Source organism: Cydia strobilella, chromosome 20 (genome assembly GCF_947568885.1).
Source record: "Cydia strobilella chromosome 20, ilCydStro3.1, whole genome shotgun sequence".
Taxonomy (NCBI): domain Eukaryota; kingdom Metazoa; phylum Arthropoda; class Insecta; order Lepidoptera; family Tortricidae; genus Cydia; species Cydia strobilella.
The window spans coordinates 3,523,160-3,545,286 of record NC_086060.1 but is presented as its reverse complement, the minus strand read 5'-3'; the positions used below and the strand labels follow the sequence as shown (position 1 = coordinate 3,545,286).

General features: G+C 35.6%; 1 protein-coding gene across 2 annotated transcripts in view; it reads right to left on the bottom strand.

Moving 5' to 3' along the window:
- LOC134750488 (mushroom body large-type Kenyon cell-specific protein 1) overlaps positions 1-22,127 on the bottom strand; it is a 235,783-nt gene that overhangs the window by 8,275 nt on the left and 205,381 nt on the right. For both annotated transcript variants that reach the window (XM_063685665.1, XM_063685666.1), the window contains 3 exons: positions 21,706-21,834; positions 18,321-18,427; positions 10,093-10,224 (listed from right to left, as the gene is read on the bottom strand). In XM_063685665.1, coding sequence (XP_063541735.1) covers positions 10,093-10,224; positions 18,321-18,427; positions 21,706-21,834 — 368 coding nt within the window. The remainder of the gene's footprint in view (positions 1-10,092; positions 10,225-18,320; positions 18,428-21,705; positions 21,835-22,127) is intronic.

The window sequence follows — 22,127 nt, the reverse complement described above, 5'->3', positions numbered from 1 at the left end:
TTTTTCAATTTTACGACGTTTCTTCGGGCATTTGCAACTAGGTATCCCGAGTGGATATAAATAGGTAATCACATATTATTTATAGTAAATCATTTATACCTATAAACATAAAAAAATTCATAGATTAAAATTGAAGTAATTACCTTATTAGAAAATTAGTTAGTCAAACATAAAACGAAGTTACCTAGGTAACTTTAGTTCGGATCTCTTTTATAAAGCATCAAAGAGGATATAATAAGATAGAGCGCTACTGTCATAGTAAATTTTGTAACCACTGTAAATTCACTGCCGTCTATCGACATACTTTAAAACTAAAAATGAAGATTTATAAAAATACGTTAAAATGTATTTAAATTAAAACTGGCCAGAGGAGGCACTATATCGGGAGTCGTGGAAGACAAGGGGAGAGGCCTTTGCCCAGCAGTGGGACACCATAATAGGCTAGTAAAATATATATATATATATATATATATGATTTTGACCCATGTTCTTTAACGGATATGCGTTAAAATTATAAATAACAAACGAATCCGTCAATGATACGAGAGTAGGCCAAAGTTAGTGGCGCCATCTGATCGAGAATCAAATTTTCGTGATTTTCAAGGCACGTTTTTTCCTTAAACTGTATCCATCTATTACGGAGTTATATCTTTCTTTGTAAAGCATTAAATATATGTAGTAAAATTTTTGTTTTACCATTCAACACGAAGAGCGTATTTTATTAAATTAATCAAAGCTGCAAAATGAGGTAAAAAGATGAACAACCTTTAATCATTAAACTTGTGGTTCAGTATATTTCGAACCCGATTATATTATTGAAGGGTTCAAGAACATTTCCTGGTGATTTTATAACTATTTGTCCTTTTTCCACTCACATTATCTAAATGACGTTGTGTTTCGTTTGCCAAGTCTTTGACCTGATCGAAATGGGTGTGGTTATGATTCTCGTTATCGGGCACTTCATGTTAATGTGTTTCTTTATTTAAATTGACATATATTCAGTAAATTTTATATGATTGCGTAGGTATTAAGTTAATTTAAATATATTTGAGACCAACTAACTCTGAATGATGTATTAAAAACGTTTAGGAGATCAAAATAGAAGGATCGTTAGTCGAAGACATAAAAATTTGCGTAGTTTTGATTATTTGATTTTTAGCTTTCCTAGTTATTTCTATCGATGCAAGTTCAAGTTATTATAAGCAGTTATTTTTTGTTGTTTATGATATTTGTTTGATTAATAACACACGGTATTTAAACTCAAACACATGTACTTTTTAGAGTTTTGAACGTATTACCTCTAATCATGTAATTTCTAAGCTTATTTAGATTTGGTTGTGTAATATCGTACTCATATCTGTTTGTTCATATGCTGTAACAGCCTCCTGGCCGAAAGTGGACTTGAGTTTTTAAGGGGCTACCTGAGGTTTTCATCGATTTTTGACAAGTTTTGAATCGTATCTCCTACTTTTGCACTACATATAGAATTATAAGACAAGCGGCTATCGGTTCTTCAATCTTTTATCTCCATTTTTGTCTACCGGATTGTGAAAAAAATTAATACTTATTTATTTATGATTGTTTTAAACATTGTCTAAAAAACACTTTTTTCGTATCTCGATTGCTGTGAAAGATGTTACTTATACGAAATCTACATATTTGGGTTCGTCTTAGACGTCTCTAAAAATTTGTCTAAGGTTTTAATTTTAAACTAATTAACACAAAAGTTATGGCCAGAAAACCAGTTTTTTGGCCTAAAATTGTTCAACTTTGATGCCAAATATTTCGAAAACAATGAACTTTGAAGTAAATATGGGACACTATGTTGCTAAAATCCGTTGCTGTTAATATGATAAGCTACAAAGAACATTAGAAAACTAAGGGATTCAAATCGAAGGTCATTGGGGCATGGGATCCCCTTAAAGTTTGACCCGAGTAGTCTTGGTGAGCGAACTGTGGCTAGGGAATTTGCGTATTCTGTCAGCTAACGTGTTAGTGGCGAAGTAGCGCCAGCAGTGGAGAGGCGGTTAAGAGTGTGCCAGGTTTTGAGGTTGAATGTGCCAATGAAATAGAAACTAAAAGTTGGAGAATCTATGTGGAAAGGTAGCGAGGGTCAATACAGAGTACTCTTACGATGAGCAAGAGGAGTAGATATGATATAGCTTCATTCTTTTTAGGGTTCCGTACCCAAAGGGTAAAAACGGGACCCTATTACTAAGACTCCGCTGTCCGTCCGTCTGTCTGTCTGTCTGTCTGTCCGTCTGTCGCCAGGTTGTATCTCATGAATCGTGATAGCTAGACAGTTGATATTTTCACAGATTATGTATTTCTGTTGCCGCTATAACAACAAATACTAAAAACAGAATAATATAAATATACAACAAACGTGATTTTTTGCCGCTTTTTGCGTAATGGTACAGAACCCTTCGTGCGCGAGTCCGACTCGCACTCGGCCGATTTTTTAAATTTACGCTAACAAAACTCTAACACATTTCATATTTTCAATCCGTGAACGATGTATAAAGAAATCCTTAACCTTCGTAAACATTAGGTTTTATCAGTTTTACTTCAATCACGTCAACATTTAACTTCAAAATGGCCACTTACAAAACAAATAAATGGCACTAATGTCTCCTTATCTCCTTGCGAAAGCTTCTATCTTTCGAAACTTGACAAATACAGTGTGAAGGAACGGGTATCTGTATCGGGGGGTTATTGGCCTGCTTTAATGTGTGTTACTGTCATTGCGAAAGAGTTTAACGCTCGGACGACAAGGGATCCTTATTTGAGTTGAGTCAACCGTGAGACATTTCTTTTTCTAGGGTTCGTTTCGGGTTGAAGCATTTTCGCCGGCTTGCTTATTTATTCTTTTTAAACTACTTGAAAGGTTTGTTACCGCGACCGTCTAGCGGTACTCGTATGAGAATCATTAGTTATTTGATAGTTGACAAATGTCATACTCATACTCATATAAATGAGAAATATGTAGTATATAATATGTTATGATATGAGTAATAATAATATTACGCGAAACTCTGCGCAGGGGGCGCCACTACCACAATCTAAGAGTCTATCGCAGAACAAGAAAATCGAAGTTTCGTTATCTAACATCTCTGTTACTCTTGCATATTGCGATAGAGAGGCAGATAGCTAAGTTTCGGATTCGCGTTTCCCGGTAGGTTCTCTACAAACCGCCTTGTCAGAATTCGCCATATGACTGCATCGACCGTCCTCTTAATTGGGGAAAGTTTAGTGGTAAAACTTTAGACTAACAGCCATGAACTCATCGCAAACGTCACAAATGAAAATCATTTCTACTACGTTGAAAAAGAGCCATAAAAATTGATAGCACATTGTGACGTCAGTGTAACAATACAAACGGTTTGTGGAATGAATTGAAAAAGATATTTCTGTAATTTTGGCCGTGAGAATCGTGTTTATATGCGCATACTTTCCAAGAAATTTAGTTTTAATCTGAATTTTTCTACTGTTTATTACATTATAACTACAGTAGAATCCGCATATAATGACATCGAAGGGAAGTGACAAACACGTCATACTAAGCGGATGTCATATAAAGCATATGATTAACTTCATATTGTTGTGATTTTTTCCAAATTCCTTTGTGAGAGATGAGTTTTATTAACCTTGAACCAATTATCAACTTATCACTGAGAATCAAAACTGAAACAACTACACACCACACACACACCAAACGTTCTCGCAGGGACGGCCACGAAAACCAGCGAATGTGTCAGTATAACCGGACATAATTTGATGAAAATAGGAATTATAGTAAGTGACTTGTCACTATAAGCGAAGTCATCCGATTTTGTTACAAAGAATTTTACATGAAAACCAAACTTCGCACAGTAATTACGTCATAGTAAGAGATTGGTCAGTATAAGCGGAGTCATAAACGGTTTCCACTATATTTGATTCGGATTAGTGATGTAAAAGTAGTGAGCTGTGTAATAAACTAAACATTCACCTCAACTCTCCTGGCGATACCTATACTAACAATATTCTTAACTGATCATCAGCGTCCCTTTTGTCTATTGCATTGCGGGATTGTTACTAATAATGTAGTAGGTGTTGAAGTGAAGCAGAGACAAAACCATTCGAGGCGAGTTCAGTGTGTCAAGGATGATCGTAAAGAGAATAACTGGTGGAAATTCGCTTGAAATTACTCTGATGTAATCTCACTTTAAGTTATTAGAAAAATAAAAGAAAGAAAAATAAAAACACTGAATAGCATCATGACTTTTATATGATTTATTTATATGAAGATATGAATTAAATAGGTATCTACTTACTTACTTAAATCTGTTTCGCAGGGAACAGATTTGGGGGACTTTTTTTTGTTAGTTTTAAAAGTAAAATGTTAGATATTAAGAAAATTGTAAATGTGGGTGCAATCCATTCTATTAATATTATAAATGTAAAAGTGTGTCTGTCTGTCTGTCTGTTACCTCTTCACGCTTAAACCGCTGAACCAATTTGAACAAAATTTAGTCTAGATATAACTTGGGCCCCGAGAAATGACAGGGTAGATTTTATCAATCATCATCGTCATCATCATCATCATTCCACGCAGTCGAAGTCGCGGGCAAAAGCTAGTATAATATATGAGTTAATACTTATACTTAATAATTAGACGCTATGGGGGACCAGATTAACATGCATAAACCTCCTTTTGCTTCACTGTAATCGGGTAAAAATGGAAATATACAGACGAAAGTGGAAGACCCGCGCGAAATCGCCTTTTAATACAAACGTAGTCCTCATTTTCCTCTGGATATTAACATTATTGAAAATATTTTGACACAATCTGCTGGATATCAACCAAAGCTATGCCCCTACGTTTAATTTTTTGCGAATTATTAGTTATTATAGGAGTTAGGAGCATTTAATAGTAGTTTATGTGACTGCTAGATAATGAAAGGCATTAAAACTCGAGTGCGGGTTTATAAAACGAACGAAGTGAGTTTCATAATAGCATCGCATGAGTGTTTTAATGCTCAATTATATGTACAACATTTTCACAGATAAGAAATTTGCTGCAACTAAACAGTTTATTTTAATGTTGGCCATTATTTACGGATTTTGAAGGCATCATAGAAGGTTTATGATATGTGTGTAGATAAAAATTTGTATCAAATCTGATTTTCGCACCAAATTTTTACAATAATCAATAAATCGAAAAAAGTCAAACGTAGGGGCATAGCTAAGGTATCAAATGATGTGAAAATATTTTCCATCATGTCAATATTCAGAGAGAAAATGGGGACTATGTTTGTAATGTATGGAGAAGCGACCGCCCTTTCCTCTTAAAAGTATTCAGGTATTTATTGAGTTACGCCTTCACTTCGTCTGGTGGGGGTTGGGGGTAAGCAATTAATGGAAAAAGAGTGTGGGGGTGATACACGTTTTGCCTGAACGAATAATATATAAATACCTACAAATACAAATCGTTTATTTACCAAATATTTTACAAATTGACATCACAGGTTAAACTTAACAAAAAATTAGATTTTACATAATATTGTCTTCGGATTATATCGCGTATATTGAATTTATAATACATCCCGACGTTTCGAACCCTTTACAGCGTTCGTGGTCAACGGGTGACAGGGGATAGATTTTACAATTAAGCCAATATCCATCGGCCCCAAACTAGGCGCAGCCTGTATCTCGGGAACCTAAAAATAGATTCTTCCAAGATTCTTGACTATTTCTTGTTTTGTTTTCCTGTGTAGATGCTGTTTAAATATTGAGAATGCTGTAAAAGCATGTAATTAAATACAGAATATCGCATTCAGTAGGTACGGATTAAGTGATGGCTCATGAATCATGATAGAGGGACCTTATGGAGTTGAGACTCATGCATTGTCAGCGAAAAAAAACGAGAGGTTTCGGAGAAAACATGAAATTTGTGTCACTGCTGAACCATTCAAACCCAAATTTTGTAACTGGATTATTCTGATAGATTATTGATTTGAAGTATAAAAAGTTTAGTTTATGTATCGTTGTTTCCTATGTGTGAAATCTAAGACACAAGACAGCCTGGCAACTAAAACCGTTTACAGTTACTTCACAGACATAATATGGCACCACATATTGTTACATTATGCGAGCCCCATAAAACTTTAAACACACACTATCCATCCGAACCCGCCATTTTAAACAATCATGGCGTCGTCTGTCAAAAGGTTATCGACTCCAGATTCGTTTTCATCATTTAATGGGTGCATTCACATCTCATTGTTTGTGAAATCCGATCGTTTCAATAGGAAGTCCAGTGTTGCCAGCGATAGGACGCGGTGACCATGGAGAATTGTTAATAGGCTTCCTAGTGTTGCCTGCTTATTTGGTTATTTTGATAAGGGTTTATGGGCTATTCAGAGTGAGTTTACTTCTGTGTTCAGGAAAATTCATCGGTTTTTATGACACTTGCAAAGCTTATTTTAAATAAATAGCCACATTTTTGACTTGTTTTTTGTTCTTAGGTAAGTAGGTATGTACGTAAACACGTTGAAACAAAATAATTCAATTTAAATTCAAAGCACATTTTGTCGAAATTATTGTAGTATTTTTAAATACATCAGCAATTTTTAAAACTATCAGCAATGGTTCTTAAATACCTATGTGTTATGCTTTTAAGTAATAAGATAGGTACTGCATTTTCGAGCTTTTAATTTAAGAGTCACAACCTGACATTTGACATGAACATTCAAGTATAGTATGCATTATCTTATCTCAGAATTATTAAACAAAATTATATAAGATTACGGCCCGAGCCCGAAAAATCATCTGAGATAATTCATACTTATAACATTTATCTATGTCTGGTACTAGTTTTCGTTGCTAAAAATTGTTATAAAAAGAAAACAGAGCCAGTAGAAGTTTTGTATGAAAACAAACATTTATATGAAACAATCATTTTAGTCTCCAATTGTCTGTCTGCCAAATTATTTTCCTCTCTATTTTCTTCATGAGACATTCACTGTACAAGTGTAGAACAATTTACAGCAGCCATTTCAATTATGGTTGAAATTTAGTTTCCGCTCCGCACCTGTTAGTGCTTGATCGGCACCTAAAATTAACTGTTAATAATGACATACAGCTTGTGTGGCTCTAATGGGGTCGTTTATTTCTAATAGACTGTTCTATTTGAACACCTGAATTAAAGACTCAAAAAAGAAGCATCATCTAGTGATTAAGGAGTCACACGTAGGGAGGGACATGCTTAGCCGCCGCCATAGATATATTTTTTTGTATTACTTATAGCGAATTTAAACATATAAGTACAAAATTTCTACTCTCTCTATTTCCTTTGTATAACACATTTTTGCAACGAAAACTAGTACCAGACATAGATAATAATACCTATGTTACATGAATGATCTCGTCAAATCAAAATGTACCTAGTTATGCTTCTTTTACCTACACAGTTTACACAAAGCGGTATTGAACCATAAAGTCTAAGGAGAGACTATGCCTCCTGGTGTGTGTTCTAACGCTTGTACAATGGGCTATGCTCTGAAGAATTGTTTGACATGATGCCAACGGCCGCTTTCTATCACCGCACCGCTCGCCGTCGCCAGGGTGTTCATCCTCACACCCTAGAACTTAAATGGTCGCGTACTGCGCGGTTTAAGAGGAATTTCCTCCCGCGGACGCTACCTCCTGCCGAGGATTTCCCAAAGAGGCTCCAGTAAAAAAAAAGATTTATTTATTTGCTGACATGTCCCATCTTTACTTAGTTTCATTAAATTATAAGTATGTAATTAGTTTGTTAAAGAAATAAATAAATGAAATGAAATGCAAGTATGGGGTTCTTCAAAAAAGGAGTGTACAGGTTTTCAAAGGGTCGGCAATGCGCATGTTATATATTATCTGGTGTTGCAGGCGTCCGCTACGGTGACTGCTTACCGTCAGGCGGGCCGTATGCTTGTTTGCCACCGACGTGGTATAAAAAAAACTGATTTCTGAAATTTCTTGTTATTTCAGCATGTAGTTTTAAAACTGATTCAATGTAAGAATTGTAAGATAAGAGACTTTAGTTTAGTTTTAGATGATACCCCTAAATTTGTATGTGGTAATTCTGTAGAGCGGTCACCACGATACAGGCCTAGCCTAGTGTGGGACCACTGAGCCTGTTGTGTAATTTTAAATTCTTTCTTTTAATAACAAATTTTTATTTTTAATTTTTTGATTGCATGGCGGCTAGGTTTGTGTGAATCTTAACAAAACATTGTTAAATGTACCTATAAGATCATTCATGCTAGTCGGATGGGCAATAATTAAAGTTCTGGCCCATTAAATATCAAATCGCGTTCTTTACCACTTAGTAGCGTTTTTTGGTAACACCGAGTAAGAATGTGTATTATCTTTCTGGTCTATTATACGCATAAAGCTCAGTCAAGCAAACATTATTGATGTCAGTTTTTGCTTTAAGAAATCAGACACTGATACAATGAAATATTAGCAGAAAATTAGTGAAGCGATAAAATGTAACTGGCTAAAGTGCTCAGTAGCTCCAGTCGGGAAAAGTCGAAAAATTTGATAAAAATATTAATACAAGTTATTAATTAGGTATCTTATATTAAAAATCACAAACAAAACAGAAGGTAGTGAGTCTAAGCTTCTTTTATACTATAAAGTAGTCTTATAATTCTACTAAGATTAAAAACCTAAAAGAGGGATAAAGTTATGTGTTACTTGGTATATTGCTAGATAATGTAAAAATACTGCGTATCAATTTTAGAAGTCATTTATGGGAATAATATAATTTGTTGGCAATTTATTGCCGATAGCTTATTATTTTTAATACTAACATTAAATAATTTCGATGATGGTATAATTTCTGGCAGGCCTTATTAAAATCAGAATTATCAATATTACAAACAACAGACGTATACATATTTTAAAACAAGCATTTGACCTTCGATTAATAGTTAGGTAGCTGTTGTTTAACCTCTTCTTTTCTGTATTCTTTGTATTGTTTTCTGTAATGACGTGTGCAATAAAGAGTACTTGTATTGTATTTTAGTTGTCACAAATTATAAGTCAGAATTGTTGTCCGTCATAAATTAATAGGTACGAAACAACCAGCGTTAATCAACAATGTATTTAACACGTCATACCCGAGTCATAATAATTTTTATTTTACAGCTAATTTTACAGCAAAGCAATTAAGTATTAAGCTTTCAAATTAACAAATGGATTAAATAAGTGACCTTAATTCAGAAAAGCATTCAGTCTAATGGGAAAAATAGCCTAATATGATTAAAAGCTTGCATGTTTATAATGCACTTGACCTACTGTCTTGTTTACACGCATTTACGAGTTGAAAAGGATAAATAAAATGTGAATTGAAAGCTTTTAGTACTGTGAAAACTTCATATTTGCCGTATTTTGTAAAACTAAAGGTTACAGACTTTTTAAACGTCTGGCAATACTGCTCGAAAGGCTCGGCAATGATCAAGCGCGTATCGCATCAATGTTGCCATTTAAAAAATTGAACGGTTTAGCTCAGTTTGTGATTTTTTGCAATCATTATGTCGTTTACGAATTAGATGTGTACCTAAGTATTGTATTGTATATTTAATTATTTAAGTACTGCGGAATGGAGTATAGAGACAAACTATTCTGGTTTAACGATGCTTTTCGATGAAATATTATGTAATTGTGATTTATCTCTAATAAAAAATAGCGTATAAAATTATGCGAAAATGTATTTCTTGAAATGTTTGATAATTTAGACAGAAAGCTCTCAATGCTAACTAAAACTACCAGAAAAAAAGTGATTACGGGAAAAAGTTATAAGGCGAAAACAAGGTTAAAGAGGCTCTAAGTCTTGAAGTCTACCTATACCCTAACACACGTTCCTAAGTATTGGTGTTAAAGTCTTGGTGCCTTTGGCTTTGGAGACATACATGGCATTACCCTTGGCGCCAGGCAGTGGCATGACACTTGTGGTACAATATATTCTAACATTTAGCCTTATAGCCTCCTTAAGAAACTTGGTGCCTCAAAGGCTTGGTTAGGATTCCCTACTCATTGGTTAGAACTCATTGGCGTACATACCTGGCATTATCCTTGGCATCAGGCGGTGGCGTGCCGCTCGTGCTGGAGGTGGACTTGGCGCTGAGATCCAGGGGCTGTTCTGCCGAGGTCGGTGAGGCGCTCGGAGCTGATGCCTTTTCTACATCTTGAAGCCTGTGGGAAACGAACATTTTTAGTGTGGAAGTTTAAAAAGAAGTTGGAAATATAAGTTAAGCATTTGGAAATCTATTATTTTAGGGCAAACTTCTTGATTCGAGGTCTACGACCAGGCGTCCTCTTTCTTTTCATGATTTTGGATTGTATGAAAATTAGGAGTTTTAAATGACAGTAAGGATGGCATCCAGCCCACATGCCGTAGTTTGAAGAATACACCAATATACATTTTTATTTCCTGTTTTAATGTCTTAAGACACGAAAAGCTGGACTGCTAACTACTACCATTCGCATGATATATAGGTACATTTATTAACTAATTTACATATACGGATGTTGGTTTGCCTGTCTACCGGTTAAACCGGTTTATACCTGTTCAAGCCAAACCTATTAAACTGATTTTATTACTAATTACCTTACTAAGTAGTTTATAAGGAACGTACCCACAAAATAAATACAAAACGCCACGCAACATACACCACGGGCCAGAACTGAACCTATGTAAAAAAATTAACAAATAAAAGTACGACTTAAGAACAGTGTAAGTTACTCCACGCCATATGCCCAAAGCGTATGAAAATAGCACCATTAAGTTTAAGTAACTAGTAGTTTACAAGCTTATTACTTAGCCAACTCGCGCCAGCTTCCTCTGATACTTTTTCATTCGCAAATCGCTCCTGAATACAATGTAAACCCGACAGTTTTGAAAGAACTTATCTATTAGTTGGGCATAAGTAAATGTGAGTTTTTGTCTTTTAAACTTATGACAGTTTTGAAAGAGAGCATGTATTGTGCTTTACAAAAGGCTTCAATTCTTGACTTTTTGCTACAAAGGGGCTTTGGGCTCACGGGCTCCGCCGGACGATATCAGCCTGTCAGTTAGAACAAAAATTTGACAATTCCGAACAACTGACAGGTCGATATCGTCCGGCGGACTGGTAATCAGTGGGCTCCTTCAGGTTGTATAAATTTACGCACCGACTGTTCGTGCATCCGCTCAGATTATCCGCAACAGACGGCCACTAGGGGATTGCTTTTAGTTTAGTATAAATATCAGATTTATATTCTTTAAAAGTTCCTTCGATTCCTTATCTACGATAATGGTTCGTTCGATCTTTTAACTCGGTTTGAATGTTGATCGTAATGATGGTTATAACTAATATAAATTACCATATTTGATTTCTTCTAACTACTATAATTAAAAAGAAAACAAGCACATTTGAATAGGCCTTAAAACGTCCACATATACATTAGCTTGCTCTAAATTCTGCGTTCAATGCGACGTCACCTCTAGAACGCACTAACACTAATACAATACAAATAACCATATTTAATTTCTTCTAACTACTATAATTAGAAAGAAAACAAGCACATATTCTGCCTATAACTAGACCATTTGCCTTTGAATAGGCCTTCAAAACGTCCACATATACATTAGCTTGCTCTAAATTCTGCGTTCAATGCGACGTCACCTCAAGAAGGCACAATAACACGCCCGCCTTTGTGTCCTGAATGCGCATTGAGACGCTTTTCGCTCAAGTCGTGATGCCGACTGACGATTCAATAGTTGTTTGTTGAATGTGAGAAGATTCAGGTGAGATTTTAACAGTCTGTTCTGTTTGTAGTAGATTTTAGTACAGCCGGGAAATTAGACCGGGGCAAAAGTAATGGCGCGCGGCACGAAACTTGCGACGAAAGAATCGTGTGGGTTTTTTTTAACCATTTATCTGAGGCACTGTGAAAATATACTTAAATGAAGTTGTTTCAAATTTTGCTTGTCAGATCCCTCTGCATTATGACTACCTATGCTATACTAAAATTATACTGCGACTTTTTTATCGAGCCAACTTGTTCAAGGTTTTACTTTGCCGTTGCAAATATACCTAGTAAGTACCTATAGTTTCCGTGTAAATTATTGAGATAAATTTTGCTTAGAAATACAATGAAAATATTTATCAAACAAAATAATTCGGCCCGCAATGTAAAGCAACACAAAGGTTACGAGATAGGAGCTTTTAAAGTAACTGTCAACGCTTGTTGGCAGTTACTATAAAACGCTCGTAACTCTTATGTCATATATCTCGTACTTACCTAATGTTTGCAGTACATTGCTCCTCGGCATATTTTTCAAAAATGTATTACGTTACGGGGTCAATTAAGTGTACGTAATTTAAAAACTTCTTAACCCGTGGAGCGCCCACACACACACATGTGATAGTAACTCCATACCAATGAGGATATAATAAAATAGAGCGGTACTGTCATAGTAAATTTTGTAACCACTGTAAATTCACTGCCATCTATCGACATACTTTAAAACTAAAAATGAAGATTTATAAAAATACGTTAAAATGTATTTAAATATGGATAAATGATTTTTTTAATTTTATTAATTATTTTTATATGATTTTGACCCATGTTCTTTCACTGGTATGCGTTAAAATTATAAATAACAAACGAAACAGTCAACGCCCTCTATATGAGACTAGGCCAAAACTAGTGGCGCCATCTGATCGAGAATCAAATTTTCGTGATTTTCGAGGCACGTTTTTTCCTTAGACTGTATCCATCTATTACGGAGTTATATCTATCTTTGTTCCATACTAATTTGATACTGGGGCGCTCCTAGGGTTAATTAATGATTACACGGATAAATTCTATCTGTTTTAATTTATCGCCCGTATTGGATTTACACACTGTATGCATACACAATAAAATTTTCTAGGTAAAAATAGTACTTATATTGGTTCTTACGAAAACCTCTGACGAACCTTTTTACGGCTGATGTTTTGTAGCCTTTATTTTAAAATAAGTCATCCATTTTTAGTCACTCTTAGCTTAGTCGTTAATAAAACTAAATTATGTTTCACTACACTATGAATTTGTTTAACTATTGTACCTTAACCTTTATTTTTCTTTCTTCTTTACCGTTCTGGCATTGAGACTGTTTACAAAATATGTTGCCTACAGGTTGATTTTTAGGGTTCCGTACCCACAGGAAAAAAAACGGGATCCTATTACTAAGACTCCGCTGTCCATCTGTCCGTCCGTCTGTCCGTCTGTCTGTCTGTCACCAGGCTGTATCTCATGAACCGTGATAGCTAGACAGTTGAAATTTTCACAGATGATGTATTTCTGTTGCCGCTATAACAACAAATACTAAAAACAGAATAATATAAATATTTAAATGGGGCTCCCATACAACAAACGTGATTTTTTTGCTGTTTTTTTCCGTAATGGTACGGAACCCTTCGTGCGTGTTCCGACTCGCACTTGGCCGGTTTTTTTTAATAACAACTCGTACCGTAGTTATATTTTCTAAGTCTACTCTGATCTTTTTTCCAAGCTATATGATTCAAAAACTCTCCCGAATAACTAGGTATTCTAGATTTCAATTCGCATTTTGCCGTCCCGTCTCCACCTCGAACGTCCGCATCCGAGCGTTTTGACAGCGCTATTCAAAACATCGGTTAAATCTTGCCTGTTCCGATATTGTAAAGGCATTCAATATTAAAAGGAAGCAGACTGTGTTTAGGTAACTGAAAATGGCGGCCGTATCTTGGTGAAGATTTTAAGATAAGCTTTTTATTCGCAGGGAAATAGTTACAAGATTTATAATCAGACAGTGACATGGAAAAAACATCGATAACTGAGTTTATCGATATAGGAACTCCCTACCTGACATTTAATTTTGCCACCTAAGATCCTATCTGTATATTATTATTAAAATATTGTGATTATTAAACTTATTGTACCGTTCTATAGGGTTATTCCACAGTGTTCGGGCATTGTAATCTTTTTAATATGAGGGTATGCCGTTTCGGAGCAAATTCAGAGGTAGATTCAACACCTCTGACTGTCAATCACTGCGGCTCGGGCGCGGCCTGCAACGCATGTTCCTCTGTGTGTTAATATTTCCGAAATTCGGTATTTCGGTGGTGTTTTCGAACAATCAGTTTACAAGGCGTGTGTGACGACCTCTCAAGGCCCTGGAAGTGCTAGCTAGCTGAAGAAGGACCAGGATCCCCGAAAATCATCGGTGTGTGCTCAAGGTTAGTGGCTATCCCATATTGGTTGATTGCAATGCCTGTCCAAAGTTTTTAATACGCTAGGGAACCTAGGACCAGCTGAGTTATCGAAGGGTTCATAAATACGTGAGCACACAGGGTCCATTAAACAGAACGGAACCCTGAAAGCGGTGTATACTCGTAAGAAATGACGCCCCAGTTTATGACAGAATAGCAATAAAGTTTTGATATCACGTATTCCTCTCGACCTTCGCACGTCGCTCCTAACGACGCGAACCGGGATATCACAGAAATAGCATATTCTGTTTTATTCTAATAGCATAAGTAAATATTAAAAAAAACCTGAAAAGTGCATAAGTCAATATCAATAAAATAGCCACGACAAATTTAAGCAAAATGGTTCTTCAATGTAGGTAAACATCTTTTTCACCTAAGCAGCTCGAACAAGCCTACTTTCGTCACTCCCTGGAGTGGGGAAAGTGCGACTTTCCTCACTCCAGGGAGTGAAACAAAGTAGCTTTTTAATTTAGTGAAGGCCATGAACTGCCACTTCATAATTTTATTACATTTTTTTGTTTATATGCATTATTCTGTGTAATTCGAAATTCAACTTATGTTATGAATGTCAAAAACGATCATCGATCACCATAGCCCATAGGGCCTAGGAAAGTGACTATCGTTTACTTATAGAAAACGCCACTCATAACTTGTACCTATATAATCAATTTTTCATCCGAATACATTTTTATTTTTCGAATGTAGTTGATGATGATTAAATATATTGTTGATAAATTGTAGTTGATGCATATGATTATATTATATTACGCACGCAGGGAATGTTCGATTTATAAGACAAAAAAAACCTTAATTTTGTAAGATACACTTGTCTATCGTCTAAAGCGATGGAGCCATCCGGTGAGCAAAAAAATGCCTGCCAATTTCAATTATGTGAAGGGATTGGGTTAGAAATCTAAACAAGGAAACTTTTATGACAGCCTTTTAAGTACTTGAACTCTCTATTATCGCTTACTAGCGACCTGCCCCGGCTTCGCACGGGTTACACATTACACAAAACCTTAACAAATTATACACCTAAACCTTCCTCAAGAATCACTATTGATAGGTGACAACCGCCTGAAAATCCGTTCAGCAGTTTTTGAGTTTATCGTAAACACACATAGGTATAGGAAGGGTATAGGTACACAGAAACAGACACACGGCGGGAGACTTTGTTTTATAAGGTGTAGTGATTTATTGAGTGTAATGTGCAGCATGTTAAGCATAAACATGCTTTAGGTTACAAGTACTTTGTTACAATTTTTTGTTCTAACCCATACATCTGCAAGTTCTTGTTTATTATGCAAATATCTTGCCTAAATATGCTCGTTACTTAATAGTATATGACACTAATGAGTCGAACAATAGTAAGGACGTCTCATTTAAAATTCAAATGCAACCACCATGCGGCCTTGGTGTGCACCTGACTTGTTCTGTACCTACATAGGTTTACCTAGATAATTAGATATTTCGAGAAGCCATTTTTAAGCTAATTAAGTTTTTATTTAAAAAGTAAGCACTTTGTGCTGTTATAATTTCCCGGGGTCATCTGATGGAAAATGACGTAGAATGAGTTTTTTTTTAAATTTCGCTAAACATGTAGATTACAAATCACATTTATATATTGACGCAACTTTTCTCTATTTCTGTCACTCTCATAACATAAGGGCAATGGAAGACAGAAAACACAATTTGAATCTTAGAAATTTGCGATAGTATAGATTCAGTTAATTTTGGGTAACTCTTTGTATTTACTTTCTACCAAACTATATTATTATTTAATAAGTAGTTGACAGCCAAAACACATACGTATGTATGTCAAAATCGTTCTCTATCATTTAAAGGTCCCCGGCAAGCTCGGTTCTCCATACAAACGTAGTTATGCTCTCATTTTAAAACGACTAGCTAGATTGTTCTGAAACTTTGTACTTACAATAGGATAAGGTATATCTATGTCTGTAATTAGTATATGTAGCTTCGGAAACCATAGTTAAAAAAATACAGCGAATTTAAGTTTTTCATACAAAACTTGTTTTTGCTCTATTTCGTTTGTTTTATAAACTGGAGCTATATAAACTAATTACAGACCTAGATATACCTTATGTCATTGTATGTGCAGTTTCATTACAATCAACACAATGAGAAAGAAAGTCCGTTTGTATGGGAAGGTGAAATTCGGCCGAGCTTGCTGGGGACTTAAGTACACCCTGTAGACCATCAGTATCTTTAAAACTACGTTTTAATACATTATATGCCGTTACGGCATATACGGATATACGGCATATCCCTCGATACAACCAAAGAGCTATCCATTTCAGTACATAAAAACTAAAATGACCTAACTCCATCCCGCACACGCGATTATACTCCTAACATCCAAACATTTAAAACCTAAAACGGCATAAACACCGTAAAGTTCTGGATACATATTTACTGAAGCTACATAAGGAGTGAGTGACGGTAAGCGTTTTAAAGGTCAGTCGCGTCCAGGGAAACGAACTTTGAAAAGGCCAGTTGGAATCGAATGTTAACGCCAGAATTGTGCCTGTAAAAGAAGATGGCTGAAAAAACTGATACAGGAAAAGATATAACACGTACAGTATTTTTTAATGTGTTTCTTAAAGAAATCATTTTTAAACGACTTTCAAAAGAGAGGTTATCAATTCGACCGTATGTTTTTTTTATTATTTTATTTTCCTACAGGTATTTATGTAATCGCTAATTTGCGACAAGTTGAATGGGTTCCTTTATTTATATTTCTATGTAAATGAATATGTATATTGTTTCATCCCTATTACACCTTGGATTTTTCTCGACTTCTGCTACATAATTAACATAAATTGCAATTTTGAACAGGCACTTAAATAAATTTTAATTCTCAGCAACACAATACACCTTCATTCATCTCCCATCAATTCACTCGATTCAGACAAATCACGTACCTTAGGGCAAACGGCTATATAATAAACAATTTAAATCGATTGTTCCCACTATCGATACCTACTGTTTTCCGAAGGGCATATAAACTTCACCTCACACTTCTAAAAACGTCTTATGTATCCTGCCTACGTTCAGACCGTTACGACTTTTGGAACGACAACGAGGGGCCGCTCGAATGGCATTGAAGTAAATATCATACTATCGGCTTCTAATTTCTTCCCTATAAATCAGTATATAATAGCCCAAACTATTGTTTATTGTACTGGTTACCTTGGGTTCGCACGATGTTGGCTACTTTTGAATTGTTTTGATATATTTTGATAGATTTACTTGAAGATTATATACTTGGATACCATCATAATGGTAGGTGAAGGTTAGCAAGTTTAGCAACTAGTAAATGCGAGCATAGTTTTGTTTAAGTAAGATTTGAGTCTTAGTTAAGATTGAACGTCAAAACTGTTGTTTAACTCTTGTATAAGTTTGAAGATCCTTAAATTATTGTAGGTAGGTAGGAGGTGATAAATTAAAATTAGAGCTTTCTTGACATTCAAAGAGAGTGATCAATGATGAAGTACATACGTACTCGTACACTAGCAACAACAATACAACAGCTAGTGACAACAATAGCAACAGTGACGTAGGTTTATGTCACCCACGTGACGGTTGTCTCGGAGTGCACCTGGCTCAGTAGATTGCACTTATCGGCGCTTGTAAGACTGTAAGTCCAGTTACCTCTGTATTCTAATTCTAAAGCGCTGACTAGATGCCGGCGCTTAAAAGACGCTAGTGTAGGATCTCTCTTAAAGTCGTAAGACAGAATAGCTTTAACCTATTAAAAGCCACACCTATCCTGTGCGATGCGTCATCATGAACCTTGAAGATTGATATTGAGCTGTAGCGGCACGAGGCAGTTGACGTCTTTGGCGGTCAAAGGGTTTTGTTTGTTACCTACCAGGAAGCCGGGGAGCTGGCCGCTGCATCTGCCACACCTGCGACAGCGCTGGTAGTATCAGCCCCGTGCCCAGCGCGGCCAGCGTCGCGATCATCTGCTGCAGCTGTAGGGTTTCTTACCTGTCAGGGAGCCGGGGAGCTAGCCGCTGCATCAGCCACGCCTGCGACAGCGCTGGTGGTACCAGCCCCGTGCCCAGCGCGGCCAGCGTCGCGATCATCTGCTGCAGCTGGAAGTAGAAAATATGGTCAGATGAATTCATCAACAACATCTTTAAAATGCCAAGCTAAAATGTGACTGGACAGGGTACGAACGCCGAATGCACCCGGAGCGCTGGGCCGAACAAGCCACAGACTGGATCCCACAGGATGGATATCGGGGCACAGGAAGACTAAAATGGAGATGGTGGGAGTGTGTATTGGACAGGAACAAATGGCGGGAAAGAGGGGAGGCATTTGCCAAGCAGTGGGATACTCTCATAGGTTAGTAAAAATATATATTATTTAGGTACTGCATATCGATATTGAGAACAATTATCTTTTCTACTAGGCATAAATGAATACAGAAACAAAAGGCGCAAAGATATAATAGGTATTCAAACCGTTCAAAGGAAACACGTATTTTCATCTAGATTTTTTGTCTTCTTGGGCCCATTTTTGTACAACAGGTTAAATGTAAAACTAGACCTATACCCACTTAGCTATGCTTGTTGTAAGAATACTCTACGACGCGCCCTTCAAAATATGACGTACGATGATACAGAGAACCTACTAATAGTCGTAACATGATTGTGTACTTTGAAATTTAATACTTAAGACCCATTTTGTTAAGGCGATAAGACTTCTATTGTGTAAGTACTACTATTAATTTAAAATTAAGTGAATAATTAAAAATTGATTAATTTTGTCCTTCGCTGCCTGAAACACAGGAACTCCTAGTTCAGGCATTCGTAAACCACTTTCCTCTACTAACAACTCTTAGTCTTTAAGATGAACCTCAGTACAATACTTTTTTCAATAAATTATTTGTATTTGTATAAAGAGACGTCAGAAATATAGTGACGTGAAAAAAACGAGACAAGTTTTAGGATTATTTATATTACGGCATTCAGTGTGATATAATTTAAGTAAAACTGTAGCGGAAGGATTTCCAACCTTTATTGCCAAAAATCCCCTCATTGACCTTTTTTTCCCCTTCTCGGTGAAAAAAAATCATGCCCCGTCTGAAATGTTGTTCTTGAAATAAAAACAAGAGAACGTACAGGTAGCAAGAAAGGTTCGGGCAAGGGCGACACATTTAATTTCACCTATCACCTATAAAAAAATCGCGTAGACGTAAATAAAACATTAGATTTATTTAATTTAATAATGCGGAAGTGCATATTAAGGTGCTCTATAATTATTCAGGTTAAAGTAGTGCCCCTATTTGGCAGTCGGTGCTACTGTAGCTTATGAAGATTTAAGAAAATCAGGAAAAGTTAAAACAATTGACTATAGGTATAGTAAATCCTATAGTAAATCCAGCTAGCTTTGAATAATTTGGTAACATTAAATGTATTATAAAAGGTTTTTAATTGAAATCAACGCCAATAAATATTAAACAAAAACAATTTAAACTAACAATTAACAATTTTAACTTTTCCGGCGAACAATTTGAAAAGTTTATTTTTAGACCTGTGTTTCTGTATCCATATTTAGATGCACATTATGTTATTGACTTCTATTTCCCTGTGACATCAGTTAAATAAGCATTTTAATGGAAACATTCCTCAAAACAACACAATTCGTGATCAAAACAATGTTGTAACGTAAACAAAATCTAATATTGAACTTTTTCAGCATATTTACAGTTTCCAATACGATTTGTTCGCGAAGCTTCAATTCTCATCTCGTATCTCTGGGGACACCTTTGTTTACGCTTGTTTTTCTGAATAATACATGTACCTATGGCTGTTATTGGACATCATACGGGGAAGTCTAGACAAAGTACTGTATGAGTGTTTGTAGGCTAAATATGGAAATACTTGTAGTAAATAAAACTTATCATAAGGCTTAGAACGCACTGCGGTTTTTTCAAAAGCGGTTCCGCAAACAAAAAATGTACAAACAAAAAATGTAACGAACGGTATGCTTTATAAGCGCACGCACTTAAATAGACTGAAACCGCAAGAAATTTGACAAAAACCGCAAGAAAAAAAACCGCAGTGCGTTCTAAGCCTAACTCAAAGCCAATGTGGTTAAAGTCGTTGAATATAATTTTCAACCCAATAAATAAATAACACCAAATAAATAAAGAAACGTACGAGTATACCTCGTCTGCTTTCGTCATCAAAAACTGCAATCCTTACTCAAAACGAACTCCAAAACAACACAAACAAAACTCAAATTTTCTAAAACTAAATAAGCAATTACCTACATAAATGATCGCTGAAACTGTTATTATTCGACTGTTGTTCGATGAATGTCCAAAACATAACTAACAGTGTCAAAGGTATAACATTCGTTTTATCATCTGTTTTTCCCATTTAAACCGCAATTATGTCATTTTGAAATAAAACGACGTAGCAGATCGTTTTCCCTAAAATTATCCTGTCACAATATTGACATATTGAGGTCGTCACTAAATTCATGAATTGTTCGTGAATTAAAAAACAACTTATTTTTATATGTGGCTTTTAAGTTTGATTAGGTACTTATAAGATTTGTTCATGTGTCTATTTTACAATAGGCATACGAGTATAGGGGTGGCTTAGCGCATTGCTAAAACTCCCAGGTTAAATAAAGGAATAAAGTGCCTATTTTAGTTAAGGTACTAAATATATATAAGTATAGGTATAACTAGCCATATTTACATCTTTTTCGTAACCATGATATTATTGACATTGTATATTTATTTCCCAATATTTATTTGACTTTGTGATGAATTTTTATCTATATTGACATTTGTATATAATAAGTAACGATCATAAATATAAATTCGTATAGATTAAGTTAAAATAATTTATAATGTAATTGAATATTATGATATAAATAAATCTAAAACTAAATCTAAATCTATAGACTTTGATAACCTAAGTACCAAATTTTTCAGTTGTTAAGAAGGAGCTACTGCAATACATTTTTCAAGAGAAGACTTACTTCTTAACATACATTGGAGTTCAAAGTAACATTTTCAGTTCGTAGAATTTGGAATTAAAGTGACTTTCCATGACAAAAGGGTTCTTATACTTCAAGTTCAATAAGATCTTATTTATCTGAAATTCCAACAGAAATTATGATAGAAAGGTTCTTATTTATTGCACATGAAGCATAAGAACCCTTCTCTGATGGAAAGCCACTATTCATTCCTTGCTATAAATATTACCAGGCCAGGTGTTTGTACAGTCGAGTGCATAAATATCTTTACAAACCAACATTCCAAAATAGTATTTTATGCACCCGTTGTTTAAGAGAGGTAAAAAAAATGAAAACCGGAGGGACTCTTCATACAATCCTTCAAGTTTCTTACCTGTGCAATAGCCTGCGGACTCTGCGCCTGCAGCTGCATCTGTAGCAGGTGTTGCAACAGTTGAGGGGGAGCGGCGGCCGGACTCTTCGCGCCGGAGACGGAACTACTGTCTGACTCGGAGGCCGGACTCTGAAACAAACAAACTTTTTTCATTTTTTTCATCGGTGACAAACTAGCATACGCTTATGGACGCCTGCGAGGAGTTACATGCGCGTTGCCGACCCTAACACTCGGCACTCGTTGAGCTCTGGCAACCTTACTCACCGGTAGGAGCACAACACTGAGTAGGGTTTAGTGTTATTTGGCTGCGGTTTTCATAACCAAAACAATTAAAATTGCCAAATAAGTGTAAGTAATAAGGTGGAGAAGACCGTCTATCATCAGTTAAGACTCTTGCGTTTGTACACAGTGCTACACACACA